The following is a 26,451-nucleotide window of genomic DNA, read 5'->3' as shown; positions in this document are numbered from 1 at the left end:
TGTAATCTGATTATCTGACATTACCTACTTCAGAAGCTATGCTTCTTACTTAGAATGCAGATTTTTGTGTCCGTTCCGTCAGACTTATTGGTTCAGAGTCCTGGTATTGAAATCTCTTTTTAAAATAAACTTAACTTGTAATTTTAGATTTACAGAGAAGTTGTAGAGAGAGTTTAGAGAGTTCCAATATACCCCTTACCCTGTTTCTCCTAATGTTAATGTCTTACTGTGGTCCATTTACTGGTCAGTCTATACATTTGTCAGAACTAAAAGAATCTGTTTTTAACCGTCATCCCAGTGAATTAAGTCTTTTACATGAATGTGCTTCTTAATAAGGCCAATGAGAGAACAGTTTTTTTCCTAATTTTGTTGATCAAATAAGGCTAGAAGTTTCCCAAAGCAAGATTGGTGTCAACCCAAATGATCTGACTACAAAATTGGGAATACTTTTTTTTTTTTTAAGTATGTATAACCAAGAAATCTAATTTATCCAGAATGGGCATATTGGAGAAGGCATCTCTGAAAAAGTAAATGCCATCCTGTTCTGTCTTGAATCCTCTTTATAAAGAATCAAAATAATTTCGTTGTAAGAGGTTGAATTCTGAATGTAATGCCACAGAGTGGACACTGAGGGTTAGCAGTATATGAGGAATACTCCAACTATTAGCTCTGCGCTGCTAGAATCAGTAACTTCTTAAATCCATGTACTAAGTGTATTAAGCATGTCGGTATAAGGAATCACATCTTGTAGCATTTTCTGAGTTAAAGACTAATGTTTTAATTTTTAAAAGATAAAAACTTGATTTTAATGTGGGATTCTAAGCTTGATTTTAAAAATTCTTTTTTTTTTTTTTTAAATCTTATTGGGGAATATTGTGGGACAGTGTGTTTCTCTAGGGCCCATCAGCTCCAAGTAGTTGTCCTTTAGTCTAGTTGTGGAGGGCGCAGCTCAGCTCCAGGTCCAGTTGCTGTTTCTAGTTGCAGGGGGTGCAGCCCACCATCCCATGTGGGAATTGAACCAGCAACCTTGCTGGTAAGAGCTTGCGCTCTAACCAACTGAGCCATCTGGCTGCCTAAAAAATTCTTTTTAAAGTAATCTGCATTACCTGTGGTATTCAGCCAGTTTTTCTGCCTGAATGTAACATTTTAAGTTTTGGTTTTCTAAAAGCAGTATTTTAGTTAATACTAGTCTTACAGAGAGAAAGAACTTAGACGTGCTCTGATCAGTTCTAACAGTATTCAGATCTGCTAACCAAGAGCATAGTTGACAATGTGCCAGCATATTCCGGGGTAGGTAGGGGGTGTGGTTATCAGTGATGTGACATGAAGTGCATTTGAAGAGATGGGTAAGGTTTACTTGACATGGGTTAAAAGGCTGACATTTGATATGGGGATTATTAAACTTTTTTTAAAAAGATCTTCAGAGAAGCATAATGAGTGTAGTAAGTAGGTGGCAGATTTTGGCTTTTTAACATGGAGTGAAAAATTAATGCTGTTAAAAATGAAGTGGGTTTGTTTTTGTGAGGTACTTAAGTAACCTAAAAATATAAGCAAAACTTGATGATTCATGGTTGTTACAGGAATTTGAATAAAGACCTTTTGTATTCTTTTCTGTCACTCTAGCATACCAACAGTGCTACTGTGAAAGTCCTTAAGTGATAGATTCTAAATGCCCACTAGTAACTTGCTTGTTTTAAGCAGTATCCTCTGAAAAAATTACTTTGATTAGTTTGCAAGTGTCTATGTTGCATGGTTTTTCCTGATACTGATCCTTTTTTTAATGGGAGTATCCATCCATTTCTTCTTGGGATAGTTTTCAATGTACTATGATTTAAGGGGTTTTGGTTTTAAATGTTTTTATTGGTTTTAAATGGTGTGCTTTTTTTTTTTTAACATTGATGTTTCTCTCCATAGATATTTGGCGTTCTTAAAACATGGCAGACATTGACAAGTAAGTGACAGATAGTTGGTTCTTTTTTCAGAGATTTGTCATCATTTTGTACTGTGATAAAGTTAACAGCAGTACTAATTATGTTTGTGAAAATGTATGGTAATGACTTATGTTTAGTGCCTGCTATTATGAAAGTTGGGTACAGTGTATCCAAGACAAAATCATAGTATACATAATCACTGTCATAAATATAGTAAGCCATTTGTCAGTGTTTATTCTTAGGAAAGTGCTGAGCACAACAATGAATCAAATACTTGCAGAATCCATTTTTACCATACGTTTCCCAAAGATTTTTACTAACATTGTAATGTATATATACAAGATAAAAAGCGTATAAAATATATATGTAGAGTTTAAAGAATAATAAGACACTTGTGTATAAGTTTTTAAAAATAGAACAAACATTACGATTAGAAGTCCTGTGTGCCCCCTTCTCAATTAATTGCACCTTCTACCTTTCCTCTCCAGAGGAAGTGGAAGCACTGTCTTGGTTTTTGTCTAATTCATTTCTTTGTTTTTCTTTAGTTTTACCACTGACCGATTTTTAGTGTTTAATTTTGAAAATCTGAATAGCAGTAACAAACTTTAGATACGTAAAGAAAAAGGCAGCGCTACCACTATTAGTTGATGGCTCTAAGGTCGGAAAATAAAAAGCAAAAGAAACGATCTAGGTCATAGTGTGGCTTCACCTTTCCTGAGGCTTCTTAAGGGCTTATTTTGGAGAAGTCATTGGGCAAGGACATTCATCCTGGAAACAGGTTTAATGAAGTCGGCATCTGGCAGGGTTGTCGTGTGGATGGGTGTTTGCAGAAATATGGTCAGGGAAAACGGGATGCGCGGCTCTATTTGTTGCTTGTAATTTTATAGTAGCCTGCCAACTTAGTGGGGTAGGTTTAAACAAAAGTGGGGTTGGAGGGAATTACCTGCAACTGTTGTGGGAAGCAGAACATGGAGGTGTAAGGGCTGGGAATTTCAGTACAAGGACAGCACATTCAGGTACTGTACATAGAAAAATCCAGCTAATCTCCCGGGCATGCTGCCTTCAGCACAGAAAGACAGTGGCAGCAGGTGTTTTAGTGATAATGGCTCTCAAGTGATTGTCTCCTGAATCACATTCTTCCGATCTGCATTTCTTAGCCTTGGTTACAAAGTTGTCATTGTGCATCTATTCTCCTTCCTTTACCACCTTCTTTCTTGGGTTTGCTGGTTGCTGTATTCCATGTTTTCTTTTTTGGTTTTTCGTACCTTCTTCCCTTGAGTTCAAGGGAAGTCGATTATTTTGAAATGTCATGAATGAAAATTACTTTTCTACTCTTACACTTGATAGTTTGGGTGTAGAATTCTAATTTAGGAGTCATTTTCTTCAGAATTTTGAAGGCATTTGTTCCATTGTCACATGTCTTCCACTGCTGTTGTGTTGAAGTTCAAAGTCATTACAATTCTTGATCGTTTGTATGTGGCACTTTGTTTTTTAAAAAATATACACAACATGTATCTTCATTTCTGGACGATACTCTGTTCAGAGTTCAGAAATTTTCACATTACGCCTGTTTTTTAATCTCTTGTGTTAGGCATTCAGTGGTGGCCCCTTTCATGTGGCAATTGAATGGCTTTCAGTACTGGGGAACATTCTTTGTTGGTTGTCTTGTTTCTGTTTTCTCTTTCTAGCTCCTGTTGTGTGTTGGATTGCTTCTTCTAATTACCTTTTGTACTATTTTCCATCTTTGTCTCTGCTCTTTCTAGGCAGAGCTAAAGAAACTTTATCTTTCAACTCTTGTATTGAGTTTCTGAATCTGTTTTTTTAGTTTTCAAGTGCTCCTTTGCTCTCTGTTCCTGTTTTTATAGCATCTTGTTCTTGTTTCATGGATTGTAACATAATTTCTCTGCATGTTTTTTCTCCTGTATAGTCTGTTTGCTCTTAAATTTTTCTTTCCTCTTTGGTCTCACTGTAAGAAGCTTTCCTCAAAAGAGGTAATCCTTGATTGTCTGCTCATGAAGATTGGGGTGGGGTGGGGATGTTGAAGGATGTTTTTTAAAAATTGAGTGGAAAATTTGAGTGTGTGGAGGAGGATGCTTGTCCATTTGGGATTTTAATGTGAGGTCGTCAGGGTGGGCATTTGTGAAAAGCCCCAGTGTCGGAATGGTCTTTTTTTCTGCGCTGGTCAGATATCTCTCAATGAAGAGTGTGTAAATATCTGACTTCCAGTGTTTCTGGGAGACAAACTGGGAGAAGGTGGCTAGGGAGGGTCTCTCCATTCTCAGCATTCTAGTGTATATGTTGTCATATCTTAGATACTCTTTAACTGTGTCTGTGGTCCTGTAGTCTAAGTTGTCAGTTTAACGCTTTCCAGAAAAGAAATTGCCATACTTCTGCTAGAGTGAGGAAGAGGATCTAAGGATTTAACTGCTTATCAGGTTTTGCTTAGTCCTCTCTTTTTAGCCACATTAATCCCAGCCGTAGTTATAGAAGTAGCCTTTTTAAGATTCTGTTTTTGGACTGGTTCTCAGCTTTCCCCACTGCTTAGATTTCAGTTCTCAGTGAAGTTGCTGCTCTTGTATCCTTGTCCAGTGTTTGTTTAAAAACCCCTTTATTGTAATTTTAGTGGGGATTCTGGAAGGATTAAGATTGGATGAGTATGTGCAGTCTGCCGTCTTAGCCTTCATTTGGTTTTGAATTTTGAAAAAAGTAGATTCCTTATTTCATTATTTAATTTTGGATGTTTGAGCCCTAGAAGGGTGGGGGGGAAAGGGGATTCTTGTTCTTTAAAGCAAGAGTTAGCAAACTTTCTCTGTAAAGGACCTGATCTTAAATATTTTAGGCATTTGGGGCCGTATGGCATCTTGCAACTACTTAGCTCTGCTGTTGTAGTGTGAAAGCAGCCGTAGACAATATGTAAATGAGTTAATGTGGCTACGTTCCAGTAAAACTTGACTTACAAAAATAGGAGTGGGCTGGATTTGGCCATTTGACATAGTTGGTTGACCTGTTACAAAGCTTCAAGATTTAGATGTTTAATAAATGGTTGAATAAAGAGCTGTTCCATGTTATGTTATCTTTAGTTACCCTTAACTTTGAGTGAGCATGCTTAGGTTTATATTAAGTCAGAGATATTCCAGGTATAATCTGTATCATTTATGATGAGAAGGCTGATTTTTTTTTCCCCTTAGTTGACAGGAACATAAATTTTGCTAGCAGAGTACAGTTGACCTTTTCTGTACTTGCCCTATGTGAAAATCAGATAGTATTTACCCATATATGAAAAATTTTCAAGTGCTGTCTCTATACATGCAAACCAACAACATCGCTAAACCAAATGTTAAAAGGTAAAATCACAGAGGGAATTATATGATGACCTGTACATTGACTTATAAAATTCTTATTCCCCTTTTTAATGCCTGTTGTAGTCTCATGTTCAAAAACTAGATTTTTAGGATGAAATGGGAAGAATGTTATCTTACTACTTTTTACCTTCTTCCATGGTGCCATCCTCCTGGCTTTGCTTTAAGCATGAAGTAGACTCAGGCCTTCTCCTTAGCTTTTACTGTTCTTCCCCATCTTCACTATGAAGTGAAAAAAAAAAGGAAGTCCACAAAGATAGTACAGACAGTGGTTACTCCACAGCCATGCAGGATCCTTCTGTTTTGTCAAGCTCCTCCTTCATTCTTAGCTGGTGACTTCATTTTCTAGGATGCCTCATTGTCCAATGTGGCTGCCAGAGCTCTAGCCATCAGATCCCTATTCTAGGGAGGAAGCAAGATCAAAAAGGCCTCCCAGCTGTTCACCATCCTATAAAGGAAGCTTCCTCTAAGTTCTACGCTACTACTTTTTTTATCTCACTGCCAAAACATAGTCACATAGCCACATCTAACTAAAAGGTAGGCTGGGAAATACAGACTTTTTAGCTTGGTGTATTGCCATCTCAAAATTAGCGTGCTGTTACTAAGAAAAATGGTGAATAGGTACTGAATAGAAAATGCGTATTTCCTGACATCTCATTCTCTGAACCAAAACCTATGAAACCACATCTTTAAAGCTTGAAGTTTAAACTTTATATTTGACCACTTGATTTTAAATGAAATTTTAAGTACTTCCTATTTGTACTTGTTTACATATGAAATTAGAAAGACAAATGAATTACCGTTGGATTTCCTATTTTTGAAAGGCATATTAACCTAGGAAATAAATTCAAGTTTATATATATTTTTTTAATTAAAATTTTTTGGTAATTTGGTACATTTGAACCTTGGTGTGATACTATGATATTGTAGCAAAGAACAGTCTGAACTTGATCAAGATTTGGATGATGTTGAAGAAGTAGAAGAAGAAGAAACTGGTGAAGAAACAAAAATCAAAGGTATTATTTTAAATTTCTTCAGGAGCCAGTGATTGCTGGCACATGTCTTCTAGAGGGTAGTAATAAATACCATTCTCCTTTTGGAGCCTTGTCTGCTTTATCCAGTGGCCCATTCCTCAGTTCAGTTAACAGTTTGTGTGTGTTGGGGAAGTGGGGGTGGGCAGAGGGAGCTGGAGATGAAGTGGTAGGTAGTAAGGGAGGAAGGGATGGATACAGTGACCCCTCAGAAGTCACTGTGTGTCCTCTACTGAGAGAGTGGCACGGCATAAGCTGTGTCCAACAGCTACCCATGAGTTTTGTCTGAATTTAGAAATGTTACACGTGTTGGTGGGGGTTGTTCTTGGTGGTGCTTCTAGACAAAGACCACTAACTTAGACTTATTTGAAAATGTTTAGTATTTAATATGTAGTGTGTGTGTGTGTGTCTTTTTAAATCCATTCCAACCAAACAACAAAATAGAGACATTAAGTGTAGACAAAATCATTCCAATATTTCTTTAAGCAGATGATTTTAAAGGGGGTTAGTGATGGTGGTGGGAATTACACTGCTTTAGGTAATGCCTGGTAGATATGGGCCAAGAATATCAAGGTGTACCAGATGACTTCATTTTTAAGCCAGAATGAGATTACCATATTTTGCCATGTATAATGCGCACTTTTGGGGCTAAATTTGTACGGGAAAAAGGATGCACATTATACATGGGTAGTACTAATTCTGTATCTATAAATATGTTTTTAATTCTTCAATTTATGCTTATGAGTTAAAAGTGTAACTCTAGAAATCAATAATGGTATCTGTATGCAAAATAATTCCCTGGAAGATAATTGGTTTTGTTGAACTTACGATGAACTTGCAACAATGAAGAGTTCTTGGCTTTCTTAATGTGTAAAGATCGTAAATTTGTTACCGGTACATAAAATTTCTTATATCTTGTATCCGCTCTTGTGTTTTGTAAATATTTGTTACATGAAATTTCTTGTAACATAATATGTTTTTAAAAATGATGAAATTCCTTTATAATACAAAAAAACAAGTATCTAAATGTAAATTTTGAATTAAGAAATTAAAACCAAAGAAAGTTTGGGCCAAAAACGTGGGTGCGCATTATACATGGCAAAATACAGTAATTGTTAAAAGACTACTGAACTTCTAGATTTAGCTTTCATCTTGGGACATTTTCCTAAAGGGTAAAGACTGTATCCTTAGTGGCCAATATTGATATTTCTAAAGGCATGTTTGTTGCTACAACTGCACATCATCTAGTAATCAAATTAGTATTAGAAGTAAATTGAACTTTAAAACAACTGGGAAAATTAAATGGCAATTTTGTGTAATGTCTGTTGAAGATAAGATGACATAATAATTTGTTTTGCTTAAATCAAGCCTATTTTTGGAGTGAGTGTAATTTTTAGACACCATTAATAATCAGTTTTTGTTTGGCTTTGGTTATAACCTTTGACTATTTCAGCTTTTATTTTCCCTATTGAGATACACAGGCACATTATACAATCACCAAGTAAACATTCAGGTCACTCATTCCATTGTCTTCCAAACTTGAAACCATATTTGCAGTTTTCTGAATGCATTGTCTGCCTTCAAAGGATTGTCAAGAGTCATAGATAGGCATTTGGGTGAAGCTTTGAGCTTCCCAAAATGCAAGATAAGTGAAACGAGATAGTAGGAAGAGGAAAGATCTTGATAGTTGTGGAAATGGCATGCATTAGAGATCATTAGGAATCTGAACTTATCCTGTACATTGGGTTTTCCTAGAGAATTTTCTTTAGCTTGCTGCTCGTCTCTACTCATACAAGTCATTTATGGACTAGTCAGGAAAACCTCAAGATTGGATTGTCCTTTTAAAAAAGCATAATGTATTTTCATAAAATCCTTCTTTCGATGCCCTTTTTTTTTTTTTTTTTTTTTTTTCCTTTCAAAGCGCGTCAGCTGACTGTTCAGATGATGCAAAATCCTCAGATTCTTGCAGCCCTCCAAGAAAGACTTGATGGTCTGGTAGAAACACCAACAGGATACATTGAAAGGTACAAGTTCTTTTTCATAGCCCTTACCTATCTTCCTATAATTAACATTGCAGGTCTGTCTATTTTTAAGACCGTCTACGACTTACGTATATAATAGTGGAAAGCTAATGTTTGTTAGTATCTAGTATAGGATTATTTGGAGTTGAAAGTTTTGCTACGTACCACCAATTTAGAGTTGGTCTTTTAAAATTTATTTTGGTTCATCTCCACGGGAAGTAGATTGAGCTTTACCATTTCTGAGATTTGTTTAGAGGTTTATTTGAAATGCACTGAATTACAAATACAGATTTCTTATTTATTTCGTTGGTGATATAAATCATTAACAATGCAAGTATCTTCTGCTTATGATTTTTTTTACATAGCTTTATGATTTTAAGATCCATTCATGTTGCTATCTGTATGTATCTCTAGTAGCTTCTAGCTTGTTGGCCTAACTCTCTGATGTGTGTCCTCCATGTTTTATTGTATGCTTTTTTCTTGGGTGGACACCAAGATTAGTCCATCAACACAAAATCTATTGTAATGGTCATCCTTGCACATGTCCTGTTAAGGAACTGTAAGAATTTCTTTGGGATATGTACTTATCAGTGGGATTGCTAGTTACGGGTTTGCAAGCCTTAAGTACTTCCAGCTTGCTTTCAAGAATGACTGTATCTAGTACATGGAGGTGCTTTATCCATGTGTCCTTTCCAATAATTGGCATCATTCAGCTTTATAGCTTTTTGTTTTTTTTTGTTTTTTTACCAGGTGCAGGCTTATTTAATTTGTATTTTCTGATTTCTTATGAATTTTGAGCTTTTCTTCATAATGATTATGCTTATTTGTAACCTTTGCCTGTTACCTATTGGAGTTTACTGTGTTTTTCTTGTTTTGCAAAAGTTCTTATGTATTCTAGGCATTAATAATCCCTTACCGGTTTTAGACATTGTAAATAATCTATTATGTCATTTCTATTAACTTTATCCATAGCATCCTTCATTAAACAAATTGTTAATTTATTTTCATTAAATTTTTTGACCTATGGTTTGTTCTTTGAAGTTAAGTCCTTCCTAGTTCCTTCTCCATTTCCTATTGACTAGTTTTACCTTTCACCTTTAGGTCTTTCATCCCTCTAGAATCCATCTTTGTATTTGATGTAAATAGGCATCAGTTCTTTTTTCTTTTTTAGTGAGCTAGTTTTTATAACACTTCACTAAATAGTTCATTCTTCCTTATTTATGGTACCACCTTTATTGCATATCATTTTCTTATAAACAGCTGTGTTTGTCTTTGAGCAGCCCTCTTCTGTTTCATTGATCTTTTTGTCTCTTTTGTCATTGTCACACTTAATTACTATGGCTTTATAGTATGTTTTCATATCTGGGAGGGGGAGTTGCTTTTTTTCACCACCCCAACCTCCCATGGTTGACCTAACTGTCTGTAGATGGTTATTGAACATATGGTTAACAGTATGTTTATCGGGGTTCTCTAAACTGAAATTTTGATAGCAATTACATTGAATATATAGATTAACATGGTAGAAATCCTTTTTGATATTAGATTATCCATACTATGTTTATGCAGATCATATTCTGTATCTTTTATTACAAAGTTTCTTCATAATCTATTCTAGGTTAATCCCTGAATACATTAGTTGTGTTGCTATTGTGATTGGTATTTTATTTTTTAATGTGTTTCTGCTTAGCTGTTCTTGATGTAGAGAAGGAAGGCTGTTGATTTCCTTTTTTTAAGTTGATTTTTGTATACAGAAGTCTCACTACACTTAACAGTGATTTGTTATGTTTTTTTCTCCCATTGGCAAAAGAGCCTATTTGCAAATAATGGCAGTTTTAGCTCTCATCTTCCATATTACACTACGCTGCATGTTTACTTTTCTTTCTTTATAACATTGGCCAGGACTTCCAGTATTATGTAAACATTAGTGTTAAAGTGGGCATTTTTGTCTTATTTCCAATCTTAACTAGGGATAAATATAAAATCTCCATTAAATTTTGTGTCTGTTTATGATTTTTATGACCCTTTTTTACTGTATCAATTCAGTTGGTCTTTTGACATTTTCTTGAACCTATTAAGTATATATTTTTTTGGAAGTACATATATTGGATATCAAACTAGCCTTGCATTCCTGAAATAAGCTTAATCATGATGTGTTGTTAACACGGTTGAGTTGGGTAGTTAATACCTATTCAGGGTCCTTATTTATTAGTGAAATGAGCATATACATGTGTGCATGTATATATGTACATTAAAAAATCTTTTCAGGGATGGTAATTGTATCCCCTGGTGTTAGAGTCAAGATTTCAACTGCCTAATGAAATGAATGGTTGCTTTTACCTTTTTCCTTGTTTTCTGGAACAACTTGTGTTAAGATTGGAATTATCTGTTCTTTGAATAGTTGTTAGAACACCTTAAAATTTGCATGGGCCTTTAGGATTTGGGAACTAAAGGTCTTGGGGTATTTTTCCCTCCCCCCCCCCCCCCTTTCTTCCTCCTGCCTCCCCACTGCGGTTCAAGCCGCTGTTTCTGTCTAGTTGTGTAGGACACAGCCCCCTGGCCCATGCTGGTATTAGGAGCCTTGCGCTCCCCCTGGCTAAGGCAGTTGGTCATTGAACTGCTCACAGCAGTCCTTTTTTTTTTTTTCCCTAAACATGGATATTGAGCTCTTCAAGTTCTCTCATGCCAATTTTGGAGTTTTATATTCTTTTAAAAATTTGTGCATTTTATCTAGGTTTCAAATTGATTAATATACAATTTATGATATTAAAAAAATTCAATTGTTTTCCTTTTATATTCTGTATTTTGAATCTTCATTAATTTTGCCAGGTATCTTAATGTTAATGTTTTCTAGAACCAGCTTGTGATTTTCCATTTCCATATTTTTTTGTTATTGCTGCTTTCCTTCTGGATTTAATATTATTTTCTTATCTGTATTTGCTCTATTCCTCTTTCCATTTTCTTTAAGTGAATGCTTAGTTCATTTAATTTTTAAAAACATTAATTTGTATATTTTGTAGCCTTAGTACTCTGTTCTGTGAGTGTAAAGTGTGAAGAGCTATATGTAGAAATTAATAGCTCAAGCTTAGTAATTGTATTGTTCAGGTTCTCTTTATTTCTGCTTATTGATTGAGTTTTTGCTTTATCTAACAGTGCTGGGGAAGTTTTTAAATCTCTAAATTTATTTGTTTCTCCATGTCATTCTATCAGTTCTGGGTTGTCTCATAAATTCTGTTTTGTCTGTTATTAAGATAGCTACCCCAGCTTTAATTTTTAAATTTATAGTACTTTGTTTTTTTTTCCTTCTCTGCTTTCCATTAAGCAGATAGAATTGTCTATCTTCAGCTGGTTTTAAAGTAAATGCATTCCTTTTTTGTTGTTGTTATGGTAAAGTGACTTATAACCTAATACCTAAATTTATTTAGCCCTATTGTGATTTTTTAAAATTTACCTGTCTGTATTGTTTATAAAGAACTTCTCTAGTCCAGTTTCTTTCCTTCAAGACAACAGTAAAATTTACCAAAGATGTTTGACCACCCATACCTTTATATAGCATCTCGTGGATTTTTTTTTTTTTAATTTAAAAATTATTTTTAGGGAGTATAATGAGTATCTGGCATACTTTCTGAAGCCTGATATACCTCATACAATTTTTATTTTGCCTTCAGATCAGAATAATAATTTGCCTATAAAATTGTAAGTTCGAAGTTCTTAATTATCTTTAAAATTTACTTCATTTCTTGTATATAGTGTTTTCTTTTGAAGTCTGATTCCATTTCTTTTGTAGGTTATTTGCTTTCTTCGTTGAACTCTTAGAATTTTCTTTTAGATAGAGATAAATCACAGCATGTCTGGGGTTCAAGTAAGGATTTTCATATTGCTTTAAGAAATTCTCATTTCTTCAGCTATCCACCTCTCTTTGTTTTTCAGCTGTTGGTAAATTTGTCATCCATATCATTTTTTCTGTCCGTCTTTCCTGCTGTCTTTCTGAAAAGCTTTTTAGTCTCATGGACTTTTTATTCAGTTTAACCTTATCTTGTTTATCCTGTTTGTTGGTTATTTTAGTTACTGTATTTTTCATAATATTCCCACCCTGTTTTAGATTTCTTGGTCTTGTCTCTTTTTCCCTCATCTCTTTACATATATTTACATTCTGCTGAAAGTCTTAGTCTAATAATGCTACTTCAGATAATAAGTATTTCATTCTGTCGTAGAAATTGTGCTCCTCAAGTTTCTAGTTATTTTGGCTTAGAGCTCAGGAATACTGGGCAAGTTACTCCTATAATGAGTATTGAGGGAGGAATGAAAATCAGACGGGTTTGTGAAGTCCTGTGGAGTTTAAGAAGGGGATAAGATGAGTCTAAGCTAAGGAGAGCTCCAGTCACCTCAGATTCAAAGTATGCTGAAGAATTCTGGGCTAAAGTATACTAAAGTATTCTTTGATGGTAATCCATAGTACCTGGATTGGAGGGGTAGAGGAGTGAGTGTGGGCTCTGAGCCAGTCCAGCTTTCATCTATTTCATGTTACCCTAGTAACACGCACTGGGCTTTGCGAAGGGTGAAGGGGACAGGGGTGAGTGTTGCAATGCAAACACAGAACGCAAACAACTTTCTTCCAAACTGTCCTCACTGCTGCCCCCTCTGACCATCCCGTTCCCTCCCCAGGCAGTAGCTCACCCTGTCCCAGTTAAAGACAGCTTCAGTCTCATTCAGAAGTTGCTCGTGGTGTGTTTGTGTATGTGTACATGTATGTACGTGTATGTACATGTACATTGAAATAGTTTCCTTCTTGGTTCTAAAGTTTCTAGGGTTGGTTATTTTTTAAAATGAGGGTGGGAGGAGAGGCCTGCAACCCATGCTATTTGACCTTGACAGAACATTAAGCTTTTTATTTTTAATTGTAAGAAATAAAAAGGTTGATATCTTTTAGGTATTTGTTTTTTACTTCTGATTAGCTTAAGTTTTGGTTTAAGTAAGATAATTACTTGATTTACAACATCTGTCTATGGCAGGAAACTGTAACTTAGATTCTGGATCTGTTGCACAGATTCCCTGAAGTTAGGTACATTTTGAGTATAAACATATTTTGTTGATAGAGGGTTCATACGTTTAAACATTCTTTAAGGGACTTACAGACTACATGTGTATAACCCTTCAAAAGTATATACCCAATAGTAATTGTATTATATGATTTATATCTCAATAAAGCTGTTGTTTAAAAAAAAAAGTCCCCTCAATAAAACTTTACATTCTTATTTAATATGGTTTCAAATTCCAAATTAGAGACTAAAATAGGAAATAATGCTGTAGGGTACTGTCCTTTTTGCCAATATACATATGCTCCCCTCCTTTTCTCTAATACTAATTGGTTAGAGGTGAGATATTTATGTTTTTTTAAAAATTCAGGTTATTGTTCTTAGAGTTAGAATCATCATTCCATGACTTCTTCGCTTTATAAGACTACATTTTACAGCTTAGATGCCAGCACTGATAAGAACAAAGCTGAACTTGAGTACAGTGGACAATTTGGGTTGATATAATTTATACTTTCCTACTAGTTCACTGTATGTATCTGGTTAAATTTCTGCTTTAGAACTCTTACAGTCCTGAGGTCCATGTACTAATATCTCTTGAATTTTAATTACTTTGACTTGTCTATCTTTTGCTTTAAATAGGAAACCTATCATTCACTAACTTTTATGCTTCAATTTCAATATGATAAATGAAATGTGACTTGTACCGTGATGCTATATAACTCGTGCTTTCTAACCTTTCAGCTTGCCTAGGGTAGTTAAAAGACGAGTGAATGCTCTCAAAAACCTTCAAGTTAAATGTGCACACATAGAAGCCAAGTTCTATGAGGAAGTTCATGATCTTGAAAGAAAGTACGCTGTTCTCTATCAGCCTTTATTTGATAAGGTAATGCTTTCTACTACTTTGTTTTATTTATCTAAAATTAGAGAACATAAAGCTCTGGAAACATAAACTTGCTTTAGACCTCTCAGCAAAGTGGTTACCAGTATTAGATGTATTTGGGGAAACTGTCAGTAATAGCAATTCAAGTTGTGGTATGCATTAATTAAATCTCCGTGAGTTCTTAATGAGAAGTGGCTAGTTTTTAACTTGGATGCCAGTGTTTTCATGCAAGCTTTTTTTTTTTTTTTTTTTAATCATTTTAGCGATTTGAGATCATTAATGCAATTTATGAACCTACAGAAGAAGAATGTCAATGGAAGCTAGATGAGGAAGATGAAATTTCGGTTGGTATTAACTTTAATGTGTTTTATACCTTGGAAATATTTTCTTTATTATAAGATGGGTAGTGAGTGCAAATGAGCCAGTGTTCAACTTGGTGGCACCATCATCTATATCCAGATTGACTTTTCCTTACATTTTTATAGTATTTAATGTATGTAGAGTTATATAAATTTCTTTGAACTTCATGATGGACATACAAAGGATTGTTCCCTTTTCAAGTGAAAAAATGGAAGCTTCTAAGTGACTTGCCCAGAACTAATAAATGGCAGAGCCGTGACATAAAACCAGTGCTCGTTACATGAACATGTCTCTCCAGAATTGCTATTTTAATGTAATTAAATTAATACAATATGTAATAAAATAAAACAAGGGGTGAGGCATTGAACAGGGTTTATACATTTTCACTTTTCCTGTTTATGATGTTTAAAAGTCTCTATTTTTCATGAAGTTAAAATTTCTTTACCCCCTAAAACTGCTCATCCATATAGTGGTTCTTTTTGGGACGGGTATCATAGTAGCAATATTTACACAAGTAAGATTTGGTATGGATATAACAGCAGTGTTTGCACAATTAGACTAGAACTATTTGGGCTGAACTTCTGAACCCCTTTACCACCTAATTAGTGATTAAGGGTTTGTTGGTTTCTAAACTGCCCCTGCATTTAAGTTACGGGCATGTATAATATTATATCAAGAGGTCTGATCGAGGTATTCAATAATGTATGCTGTCATTTAACAAGGAGGAGCTGAAAGAAAAGGCCAAGATTGAAGATGAGAAAAAAGATGAAGAAAAAGAAGACCCCAAGGGAATTCCTGAATTTTGGTTGACTGTTTTTAAGAATGTTGACTTGCTCAGTGATATGGTTCAGGTAATATTATTCATTAAAGTACCAGTTTACCCCAGTAAACCTTTGAAATTTAAATTCTGTAATGACTAGTCTCTTCATTGTTGACCTTTGTACAATGATTGCTTTCTTTTGAAATAGCTGTTATCTGTACAGGGAAAATTGCAGCTTTGATTGATATAATCAAATAAATTATAATTCATTTTCAAAAATTAGGTAATGAAATGGTCCTTTTGATAATGGCTTATTATTGCCTGGTGCTTTCTCATAGCCTTGTCTTTACATGCTTAGTGTGGAGATAGAATGACAGAGACTTAGCACTTTCAGTTGTCTTATCCAAAAGACTTTTTCAGTCTGAAACAACTATTCCAAGGGACATTTGCATTTTAAAAGAATACTATAAATATCTTTAACTCTTTTATGATTGTCACTTTCTCTGGAAACTTTGCCTCTCCTAAGCATTTTTTGAGTCACTACCATCTACATTGTACTTGTGATGGAAGTTTAACAAGAAAAACTATCTCAAAACAATGATTGCTTGTTGAATTTCTACTTTAGCAAAGTAGGAAAGCATCAGGCAGAAGGAAAGGAACAAGAGCAGCTAAAGGCAGTTACAGTCAGGAAATGTTTCTAAAAGCAGACATATACCTTTCTTAGATTTGGTTCTGTATTTGTCAGCCCATTCAGTCTGTATAATGATTTCATTGTTACATAAAACTTCACTATAAAATATCAGACAGCCAAAGGTTTATTATCCAATAACAGAACACTAATACTAAAATGCCATATTAGATACTTACTTTAATTATTTTTTTTAATTTGAAGGAACATGATGAACCTATTCTGAAGCACTTGAAAGATATTAAAGTGAAGTTCTCAGATGCTGGCCAGCCTATGGTAAAAGAATTTTGTAATACTTTTAGTTTTGTAACGTTAGATGTTAACAGGTAGATTAAATGGAACTTTTTAAAAAGAGGTGTGACATACAAGTGTTAGAGATGGGGGTAAAAGGAAATTGAAACCGATACTTGGTACTCTTAATTGTTGGTAGGAAATAAATGTTTGGATGTTGATAGTGTGGTGTAACATTTATTCCTTTTCCTCCCTCTGAACATAACTATTTTCAAAGTATAGTCTATCCTTCATCCTGAATTAAAAATGAATTTTAAAAAGCAAGAAAATACTTAATTCTGTATTAAAAGGCATGTGTCTGGGAATTACATGAAACAAGCTGTTCAGGGCCCACTTCCCCATCATGAAAGATCAGCAGCTTCTCTCCAGAACCATCAGTATAATGTAAAGTGTGGGTAGAGCTATCCTATAGGTGTAGCTTCGTGTGTTTGCATGTAATAAGATTGGGCTTTTTCTCTGTCAAACTCAGGTTCTAGTGTAAGATTTAAAGTCCTCTTTGTGAGGAAGAGGGACTTGGTCACTTTATTCAGGTGTGCCTAACCTATTTCAAAAACATGTTGCTAAATAGTGGTGTAAGCTGAATTTTATTCCGTTTATTTTGTGCCTCATTTTGCTTTTAATATAATTTAGGATTTATCTGGTCATTTCCCAGAGTAGGAAAAATAGATCACTTAGAATTTTATGTTTATAAACATCACAGATTAAGCTTTACTTACTAAAACATCAAAATTGATGATGTAGGAATTTAATTTGTTCTTATACTTTTTTTAAAGAGTTTTGTCTTAGAATTTCACTTTGAACCCAATGAATATTTCACAAATGAAGTGTTGACAAAGACATACAGGATGAGGTCAGAACCAGATGATTCTGATCCCTTTTCTTTTGATGGACCAGAAATTATGGGTTGTACAGGGTGAGTTTAATTTTACTACTATAGTAGAATGTTATGTTTTTGTTTTACTTAGGATTTGTGATAGTTGGTATTTCCTAGTGTGTGCTTGATAACATATATACATAGTTGGAGTAAAATGTTTTCTGAGAAGACCTTATCGATTTTCCTAGAATTCTCCTTGGCCTGTAGACTGTGATAGATGTGTCTCCAAAGGAAATGTACATTTAAATTATGCTGTGAGTTTGTGGTAATTGCAAATATATTTATTTAGAAAAAGAGTGTTTAGAAATATTTTCTCTTTACACTGCTCCAGAAAAATTTGAACCAATTTTGCTCTCTAAAATGTGAAATTAAATATACCATTTAATTAGAAAAAATCTTAGTTCTTCTCGAAATGGAAAGTAATGTGTTAATTGTGATTTTTTTCCCCCCCCTTTGTTTTGGAAGGTGTCAGATAGATTGGAAAAAGGGGAAGAATGTCACTTTGAAAACCATTAAAAAGAAGCAGAAACATAAGGGACGTGGAACAGTTCGTACTGTGACCAAAACAGTTTCCAATGATTCTTTCTTTAACTTTTTTGCCCCTCCTGAAGGTAAATAGTGTTTTAGTGTGGGTATTGATGATTGTTTTATTATAAAGTTTAATTTTTTTATTCATTTGAATTTCTCTTCTTAATTTTGCAGTTCCTGAGAGTGGAGATCTGGTAAGCTAAATTGTTTATTTGTTGAATTGTTCACTATAAATGAAATGAAAGGTCTGGTTCTCAAAAGTGGGGAGTGGGGTAAGGTAATTGCTGCTAGCATTTTGTGCTGAGGCGTGCAATGCTTGGGGAAGACCTTTATGCATTTGTAAAGTTACTGCATTCAAAATGCTCAGACCTTCCACTGGGAAATGCTAAAGGAAAGCTAAAGATTTTCTTTTCTTTTGAGACTTACAAGTACTGCTGTGAGGGATTCAAGTTTTCAAGACAATAGTTCGCTTTCTTATTGAAAATAAAATGTATTAAATTATGTGTGTTATTTACTAAACTTGTCTAACCACATTCTAGTTAGAACTCTTTTTCTGTTTGTTATTCCAATGGAAATACAGTTTTATATATATGGCTATATAGCCAGGACCTACGATGTGCCTGGCATACAGCCTGGAATGAGGAACAACCTCAAAGAAGTCTATCCATGCAGGGTAGGCTAGGTATGTTTTGAATTTGGTTTTCTGTTGGCCAGGTTTTTTAATAGTTTTATACACATATGGAATTAGAAATGATGTTTGTGAATACTTTTGATTTGGAATAGTTTTAGCTAAGACTTAGACCAGATCTGCAAAAGGCAAGTATTTCTGTATGTTGTAAAGAGTAACAACTTCTTGGCTGAAAATGTCTTTTATAGGACAAAAATGGGGAAAATAAAGCAGCATGTGAATTTTAGGTCAAAAGAACTACTTAATGAGCATTTATTAAGTTCTGCACTATTTTATGTCAACTGATGGGTTAGAGTTTAAGATTTTTACCAAATATTGATGGTAACAAAACAATCTTGAGTAGTTATTGATAGAATATGTCTACCTTTGATTATAATAGAATTCTTTCCTTTAAAGTCTGCATCCCCCTTTTTGTGTTTTTGTTGTTGCTTTATTAGTAGATTTTGTTGATGAATCAAAATAAAGATGGAATTCATGGAATGTTTAGTCAGTTTTTAGTGTCATATAGCTTAAATGGGGTTATTTTTATTTTGAATAAAAATAAAACAGCACGCTGTTTCTGTGCTGTGCTTTTCTGTGCTGTACTTTGCTGTTAAATAGAAATCCTAGATTGGCTTAGTCTTTATCCAGTAGGAATCTGTCTCCTCATTTAGCATTATACAGCTGGTTGGGTGCTTTCTTGTAGGAAGTGTGAAATGATCCTCTTGTAGTCTTTTATTATGTGTCATATACTTAACGTTATTTACAAAAGCCTGCGTGCGATTCTTCTGTTACTCTGTTTGATGTTTTCAGTAACTAATATTTTAAAAGGAAAACTGCAGTCATACAACAGTTGCTTTTTTTTTTTTTTGATGTCTTTTAAGCCAGAAAAAAGAATAAGCAATAACCAGTTCTAATTTTTATTTCCCATAGTTTCTCTGAGTTTGTACGCTGGCCTGCTAACTTTATTAAAAACCTGTATTGTAAACCTAGGGCATATGTAGATGACTATTTGATCACATCCACGTACGCTAGTGTAAAAGTGATGGGAAGTTAAAAGTGAAGTTGAGAGTTTCTTCGTGATTTAAACCCAAGACTCACATATACCAAAATAAATAAAGTTACTAAATTTTGTGCTTTTCTTTTTCTTAAATAGGATGATGATGCTGAAGCTATCCTTGCTGCAGACTTTGAAATTGGTCACTTTTTACGTGAGCGTATAATCCCAAGATCAGTGTTATACTTTACTGGAGAAGCGATTGAAGATGATGATGATGATGTGAGTGAATCAACCCTACAATAAAATCATTTGATGAGGGTGTGATGGTCAGAATTGGTGAGGGGTTTAATGAATATATGTATTTTTTTAGGAAGCAAAACAGATAATGCAATTAAGATAATTACTGATGTCCTGTAGGTAATTTTCCTGAATTGTTATAAATAGGTCCTCTGGGTTCATTTGTTTTTATTTTGCTGCTAATAAGAAGACTACTCTAAATTAATGAAACTTTACTATGTTTGCTTACTGTTACAGATCTATTATGCTCTTGTCTTTGACCAAATAAAACATGCTTAGGACTTTTTCAGTGCTTAAAATAACAATATTTATTAGGAAGCGTAGAATTTTCATCCGGAGGAATGTTAAGTAGTGATTAAGGTAAAATTAGGCTGCCCTCAAATTCAAATGTTTTGGATATTTACTGCTAAATGGCAATCATTCAGTTAGGCTTTAGGTCCTTTTTGTGCATTGTGTTCCACACATAAGTACAGGCAAGTAAAATATTTACACTAATGGTTGTCTGATCACACTTTATTCACAATTTTACTGTGCTCTAATTTTACAGATTGTCAGGTTTATATAATGGCACCAAGCTGAGTGATTCCTACAGCTATTGTCCTTGTTTTAACTTATAATCAGTCACCTTAGGGGAAGTGTTTCTCCTCTTTTTAGATATTAGTGGATACAATGATGGATGTGCTGTTCTCAAATGTTTGTTAGCTTCATTCAAACTTGATCCTTTTTCCTTTTTTTAGTATGATGAAGAAGGTGAAGAAGCGGATGAGGTAATGTTTACCAAATGAGCAAATAATTCTGTTTAACACATTGAGAAGCAAATTGAATGACTTATGTATTCCTTTGCTATAATCATTATTCTGTGATACGGAATAAAAGCATTTTTGGAAAAATTATGGTTTTAGAATTCTACAGCCAAACAATGTATGTATAAGGTTTCAATAAATAAATTGCGAAACTCAGAACATTTTTTTTATTTCAAATAATTCTGTTCTGCTGCAGGGTTATCAGCTCTTTGAAGAAGTCAAAAGCTGCAGTAAACTTTTTCAACGTTGGCTGCAGTAAATCTTTTCAATAAAAGCTGTCTGGATGTCTCAAGTTGTGTTGGGAAATTTTTCATATTAGAAGCTTTCAGATTAAATTACATTGTCACCAAACTCTGTAATCATGAAAATCTGTTGACCTATAGAGTAACTTGTATTAAATTCTCCCTACATTGTGAGCCATTTCTTGCTACTGTGTACCTACTTCATGGATGCATTTTGAACTTTAATATAGGAAGGGGAAGAAGAAGATGAGGAAAATGATCCAGACTATGACTCAAAGGTGAGCAGAATTAGTCCTGCTTTCTATTAAATTTAAGGCAGGTTTAAATAAGAGTTGCTATTTCTGAATATACAGTTTTATATTTGTCCATTAAAGTCTTTAATAAGCCCATTGACTGGAGATTATATATACTTTAACTTCCAGTGGCATTTCAACATACATGTAATTTCAGTGCACCTCTTCTAAGAAACATTTTTGGTTCTGACCTGGTGTTTTTCATAGTTTCAGGCTAAGTAAACCCTAGGATTCTATTTTAATGGCACATCATCTTGCACATTTTTAATGGTTTTTTAGAAGCATTTTTAATTACAGCTTGTGGTCTTAGCTTTCCTTTGGAGAGAAAACAACCTTTCTTATAAACAAAGTTCAGTTTTTAAATCATCCGAATGCAGGAGTGCTTGGGAACAACGACCTCTGTTCTCCATCTCGGAGTCTCAGTCTACAATGTAAAATTTGGGCTTTATTTTAGCATTTTTGTGACTTGCTAATGTTTGAATAAAGTTAATTACTATTGAAAAGTTAACTGAAGCAGGTAGAAAAAGGTAGATTGACTTGTTGTTTTCCTTTAACAGAAGGATCAAAACCCAGCAGAGTGCAAGCAGCAGTGAAGCAGGATGTATGTGGCCTTGAGGATACCCTGCACTGTAATAGCCTAAACACAACTATTATTTACTTACAGCCTTATGTTTTTGTATTTCCTTGGTAGACTCAGTAATGAATTTTTTTTAAAGGAAGGGAATTGATATTTTAAAGACCAATTTGTTCTAACTAGCATTTTAACTTTAGTTTTTCTGCCAGGTATGTTGAATGTAGAAATTTACACATTTTCATTCATTGCTACATAGTTTGGTTCTTCTGGAGTATTTTTATCCTGTAACTATTAGATTACAGCTATGAAAATAAACACAGTGGTTAAATGAAACAGATTTTTTGTTTTGCTAATTTTTTTCCTGAAGAACCAAAGTATTTTTTCAGCTGGTAATGAAATGAGTTTGTTTGCTTGCACTAGCTTTGACTTTCATTAGTTTTAGAAATGCAGTGCTTATACTAAGACAATTCATCATTTAAAAAAAACAAAAGCAAAGCTTGTCAAGACAAGTATATGGTTAAGAATTTCCAGTAAGACCATACCCACTGACTTAGATTGTTAATGGATTTTTGGTATTTTAGGTGATATAGTTAACTAAAGAACCCTAACTCAGTAGTATGGTTACTGGTTACCACAGAGAGGTGAATAAAACCTAGTATTTTCAGAAGTTAAGCTTCATTATTTTAACCGTACTTTTAAATTTAACCTCCATTAACTAAGCATCTTTTCTTTGTGGTAGGGTCTACCTTCTGCTTCCCTGGAAAGGATGAATTTTCATCATTTGACAAGCGTATTTCAAGTTTTTTTGTTGTTTGTTTGTTTGCTTGTTTTTGTTTTTGCAGCCTAAAATAAAAATGTCAAATATAATTTTAGTTCTCACAAGGTAATGTCTTAATTTTGTACTAATTCAGGTAGAAGCAAAGTCCTAGCTTGAATTAAGCATTGTACCCAGTTTACCATGTTGAAGAAAAGGGTGCCAACTTTGGAAGAGGTGTACTGCATCTCCTAATAAGAAAGTAAAAAAGAGAGACAAAATCTTAAATGATGTTAATGTTGTTTTTTTTAAAAAAATTAAAAATAGTTAAGTTTTATTTCCTTTGGTTAGAATGAGAGAGGGCCCCAGGCCTCTATGGTTAATTCCAGTTCTTAGTGCTTAAAGTGTAAGTATGTTATTTACCCATGCTTCTGTTTACTGTGTATTAAAATGGGTAGTACTGTTTACTTAACTACCTCACAGATGTGTTAGGCACATTATGTTAAATTTTATGAAATGTTTCTCAACCTTAACAATTTGGACCTATTTGCATCACAAGTATGATATTCAGCATTTTATTCATACCAGGGTTTGATAAATAAACTGGGAAACAAAAGTTAAGTACTTTATTCTGGATCTGGTCAGGCAGCACTCTTGGCCTTTGTGTGGCTCCTATTTTAATACAAGTAGATGGATAACCAACTATTTCAAAAGGTCCAAGGATTGTTTTTAGGTATTTTAGTTACAAACATATTGTAGAGATTATGGGACTAAAATAGAAATAAGACCATTTTTAGGGGAAAAATGCCATTAAATTTGAGACTGGAGCCACATTTAAAATACCTCAGGCTAATTACTGTTAATTTTTTGTGGTGAACTTAAAGCTTTGACAGTGAGAGTGGACTAATTGGATTGTAATTAGAGGACAGAGTTTCTGCACTTAATGAAATTACATTAGGTTCATTTTTAGAGGTAATAGAGCTTCCATTTTGAAAATTTAGTATTAAGATCTTGGAATGTGAACATATTTTGCCATTTCTATAGTACTACCCATTCCGCTCCTGAGATTTTAATTAACTACTGGAAATCCTTAACCAATTGCAATAGTTTGTCAGGGGAAAAAATGCTATGAAAGCACCTTATGTTTTTCCTCTTCATTTTCAAAATGATTTTGGTTGCTTTGATTAGACATTCTGTGCAGATTTTTTTTTTTTGTACCTAAAGTTTTTAATCTAAAGATAGAATTCCATTTTTAATGACCTTAAAGTAGCAAAGCCACTACTTTTATTTTTTCCATTCCTTTAGGAAATAGCTATTGCCAAAGTGAAGGAGTAGATACTGTTTCGTCTTGTTATAAAGGTGATGTGGTTTGCAGAGGAATTGTTCTCTCAATAAAGTTGGAGTTTCAAGGGTTATCAGTGTTCATCTATGCCATCTCTCCAGTTCCAAAATGGTTCTATTCCATTTTAGAAATTTGAAATATGTAATTTGAAATCCTTAATAAAATTTGCATTTAATTTTATAAAATGTACTGGTGATATTTTGGGTGGTTTTTTTAAAAAAAAATTTCTATATGCCTTTTTTTTGAAGAACAAAGAGTAGAGATATTTAGAATAGGCTATTCTTCGGTTAGACCATGGTGGCCTGTAAATTTGCATAATTTCAAATTATGAGCAACCTCCCAAATCTTGCTAAATGGAGTTTGTTACTGGAAGATGAGAAAGGAATTCCGCAGTTCTACAAATTTTACTTGAGCCTAACCATAGACATTTTTGAGACGCTTCAAATTTTATCTTTATATTACATTTTCAGTTTATAGTTTTCTCTAGTCCTGGCACTGGCTACCAAGAAGTTCTCTCATTTTTTCCCTCTAGAAATGGTAAAATCCAATATGATCACCTAAAAAGTAACACTGTGAAAACGTTTTTGACATTTTATGGTCAGTCAACTATGGTAAGTAAACAGAATAGTTCCATAAATTGTTAGTTTGTAGTTTAATATGGGTGTCTGGAAGTTAAAAGAATTCTGAGAAATTACGTAAGTTTATCTGGTTCACTGAAGCAGTGTTAGTATTTGTGAAAAAAGTATCTTAACTGTATGGAATTGAGTGGGAATTCTACCTCTTTCCTTTTTTAGCTCATTTAATAACAGATAAACCTGAAAAGGAGACAATAGGTTTGATAGAAATATTTTCATTTTGTGACTAGGTTAATGACATTGATTGGTATGCAATAAGTCCCCTAAGATAACTGAATTAACTTTATATTACTGTTGCTTGTAATACAATTGTGGGTTTATCTGAGTTGTAGACCATTTGCATTGACAAAATAAAACTTGGAATTATTGTTTGTGAAAACCTTATTGTACCATGCAGAAATATTAAACTATTTAATATTCAAATATTCTTTGAATGGTTTCAGGGCTTGATTTAGAATTCGAGTCCATTTTTGTGGGTTAGTCTTATAAAAATATTAGCCTTTATATTTTTGACTTTAAATCAAGTGAGATGTTATTTTAAATGTACAGAATAAACGGATAGCTTAGAGGAACCATACATTCTTTATAGGAACTTAGAAAGGAAAATTCACATGGCAAATTTAGTTTTTTAACAAATCTGCACTGTATATATATTTGGTAATTGTAAACTGGATTTTGTTTTGAAAATAATGTGTTCATAATTTAGGTAATTTGCTACTTAAAGCCCTAAGTCTCTAATAGCTGAAAATGTAAATGATAACAGTGAGATTAACTTAATCATTGTATAGTGATTTTGTCTACTGGTTTTAAAATCCAAATATTAAACTATAACTTGGATAAAAAAACAACTTATTGGACTGATTAAGGACCACTTCAGAGAAATGCAAACATCTTTGTTGGAGTGTGAAATTATTTAAGGATAAGTGTTTATCCATGAGAAATTCTAATTGATGTATTCAGTTAATTATATTTTCAAAAAATACAGCATGCTTTGTATCTTGTGTTTCTTCTGTTTGACATACTGTGCTGTTAGGTTTTTCAGATTAAAAAAAGTTATTGACTAATTTTCTTAAGTATGAAATGAGAAACAGTGTAACAATTTAGAAATAATAAATTGACTGAAGGAAATAAGTCCTTAATCCAGTTGTTTAATTTTTAAACTCAGGATAAAATGTTGCTTAAAATAAAAACAGTACTTTTAGTTCTTCACGTATTTTAAACTTAAAAGCAAGGAGGTACTGGGGACAAGTGATCAAAAATAGTGCCAGAAGTTAACGTATCTCAGCAAGAGTTAATGGTATTGATATTCATAATTTTGTCAGTCACACTGAAGTTAGGCGGTTGTGGATCTTAACTTTTCATGGAGTGGTAAAATAGTTTGTGCCAGAATACTCAGTTTGTATGAACTTTTAACTGGGATTTCAAGAATGAGTAGGAGTTTGTGTAGTGAGGGATGGAATGGAGCCTCTGAGCAGAGAGCAACAAATGGAGGAAACAAATGAGGGTCCTTAAGTAGGGCAATTCAGGGTGTTGAAAGAATGGGTGGAAATACAAGGGGCCAAGCTATGAAGACTTAGCCATAGAAATCCTTTTAAAGGCTTTAAAACACGGAAAACCACCTGTTCAGAGTAATTCAAGTGAGGAGGACCTTTCCATGAAGATAATTTTTAAACTAAGACATGCTAAACTAATAAGAGCCATTTGAAGGTAATAACATTTATGCTCAGGGCTATTTAGAGGCTAGGTCTAAAGTAGTCTATCTACCTTGTCAAAAGTAAGGGGTGAATCTTTTTCAATGGATTCAGGGTTATCTACTCAATCCTCTTCAAGTCAAATTCCATGATTTGGGGTGGTGGGGTCTTTATTGGTGTTAACAATTTCTCTGAAATTGTTGTAGTTGAGATCTATACTTAAATTGCCATTTATTGGTTTTGCTACATTTATATTATACGAACATGTATGTACACAGTGTTTTTTAAAACTCTGACAAAGTTGCTGGCATCGTGCCTTTACCTCAATGCTGTGTTTTCTCAGCACGAAGACATTCTTAGAATCACAGTACAATGAATCAAATTCAGGAAATCTAAA

General features: G+C 33.8%; 1 protein-coding gene across 7 annotated transcripts in view; it reads left to right on the top strand.

Moving 5' to 3' along the window:
• Window positions 1-22,692, top strand: part of NAP1L1 (nucleosome assembly protein 1 like 1) — a 30,104-nt gene extending 7,412 nt beyond the window's left edge. For 2 of the 7 annotated variants that reach the window (XM_088800907.1, XM_088800909.1), the window contains 13 exons: window positions 1,915-1,951; window positions 14,117-14,258; window positions 14,519-14,599; window positions 15,338-15,466; window positions 16,268-16,339; window positions 17,128-17,267; window positions 17,694-17,839; window positions 17,931-17,950; window positions 19,580-19,702; window positions 20,458-20,487; window positions 20,996-21,043; window positions 21,616-21,687; window positions 22,372-22,504. In XM_088800907.1, the coding sequence (XP_088657033.1) occupies window positions 1,935-1,951; window positions 14,117-14,258; window positions 14,519-14,599; window positions 15,338-15,466; window positions 16,268-16,339; window positions 17,128-17,267; window positions 17,694-17,839; window positions 17,931-17,950; window positions 19,580-19,702; window positions 20,458-20,487; window positions 20,996-21,043; window positions 21,616-21,651 (984 nt within the window). In that variant the 5' untranslated portion in view covers window positions 1,915-1,934 and the 3' untranslated portion in view covers window positions 21,652-21,687; window positions 22,372-22,504. Of the gene's footprint in view, window positions 1-1,914; window positions 1,952-6,220; window positions 6,307-8,242; window positions 8,346-14,116; window positions 14,259-14,518; window positions 14,600-15,337; window positions 15,467-16,267; window positions 16,340-17,127; window positions 17,268-17,693; window positions 17,840-17,930; window positions 17,951-19,579; window positions 19,703-20,457; window positions 20,488-20,719; window positions 20,816-20,995; window positions 21,044-21,615; window positions 21,688-22,371 lie in introns of those variants that run through there. The other 5 variants (XM_088800904.1, XM_088800905.1, XM_088800906.1 and 2 more) reach the window with 5 other exon arrangements.
• Window positions 22,693-26,451: the final 3,759 nt, after the last annotated feature.

This window comes from Rhinolophus sinicus, chromosome 1 (assembly GCF_057876585.1).
Source record: "Rhinolophus sinicus isolate RSI-liver-muscle chromosome 1, RSI-T2T, whole genome shotgun sequence".
NCBI classification, from domain to species: domain Eukaryota; kingdom Metazoa; phylum Chordata; class Mammalia; order Chiroptera; family Rhinolophidae; genus Rhinolophus; species Rhinolophus sinicus.
Note: the sequence above shows the minus strand (reverse complement) of the source record. Positions and strands in the feature narration are given on the sequence as shown.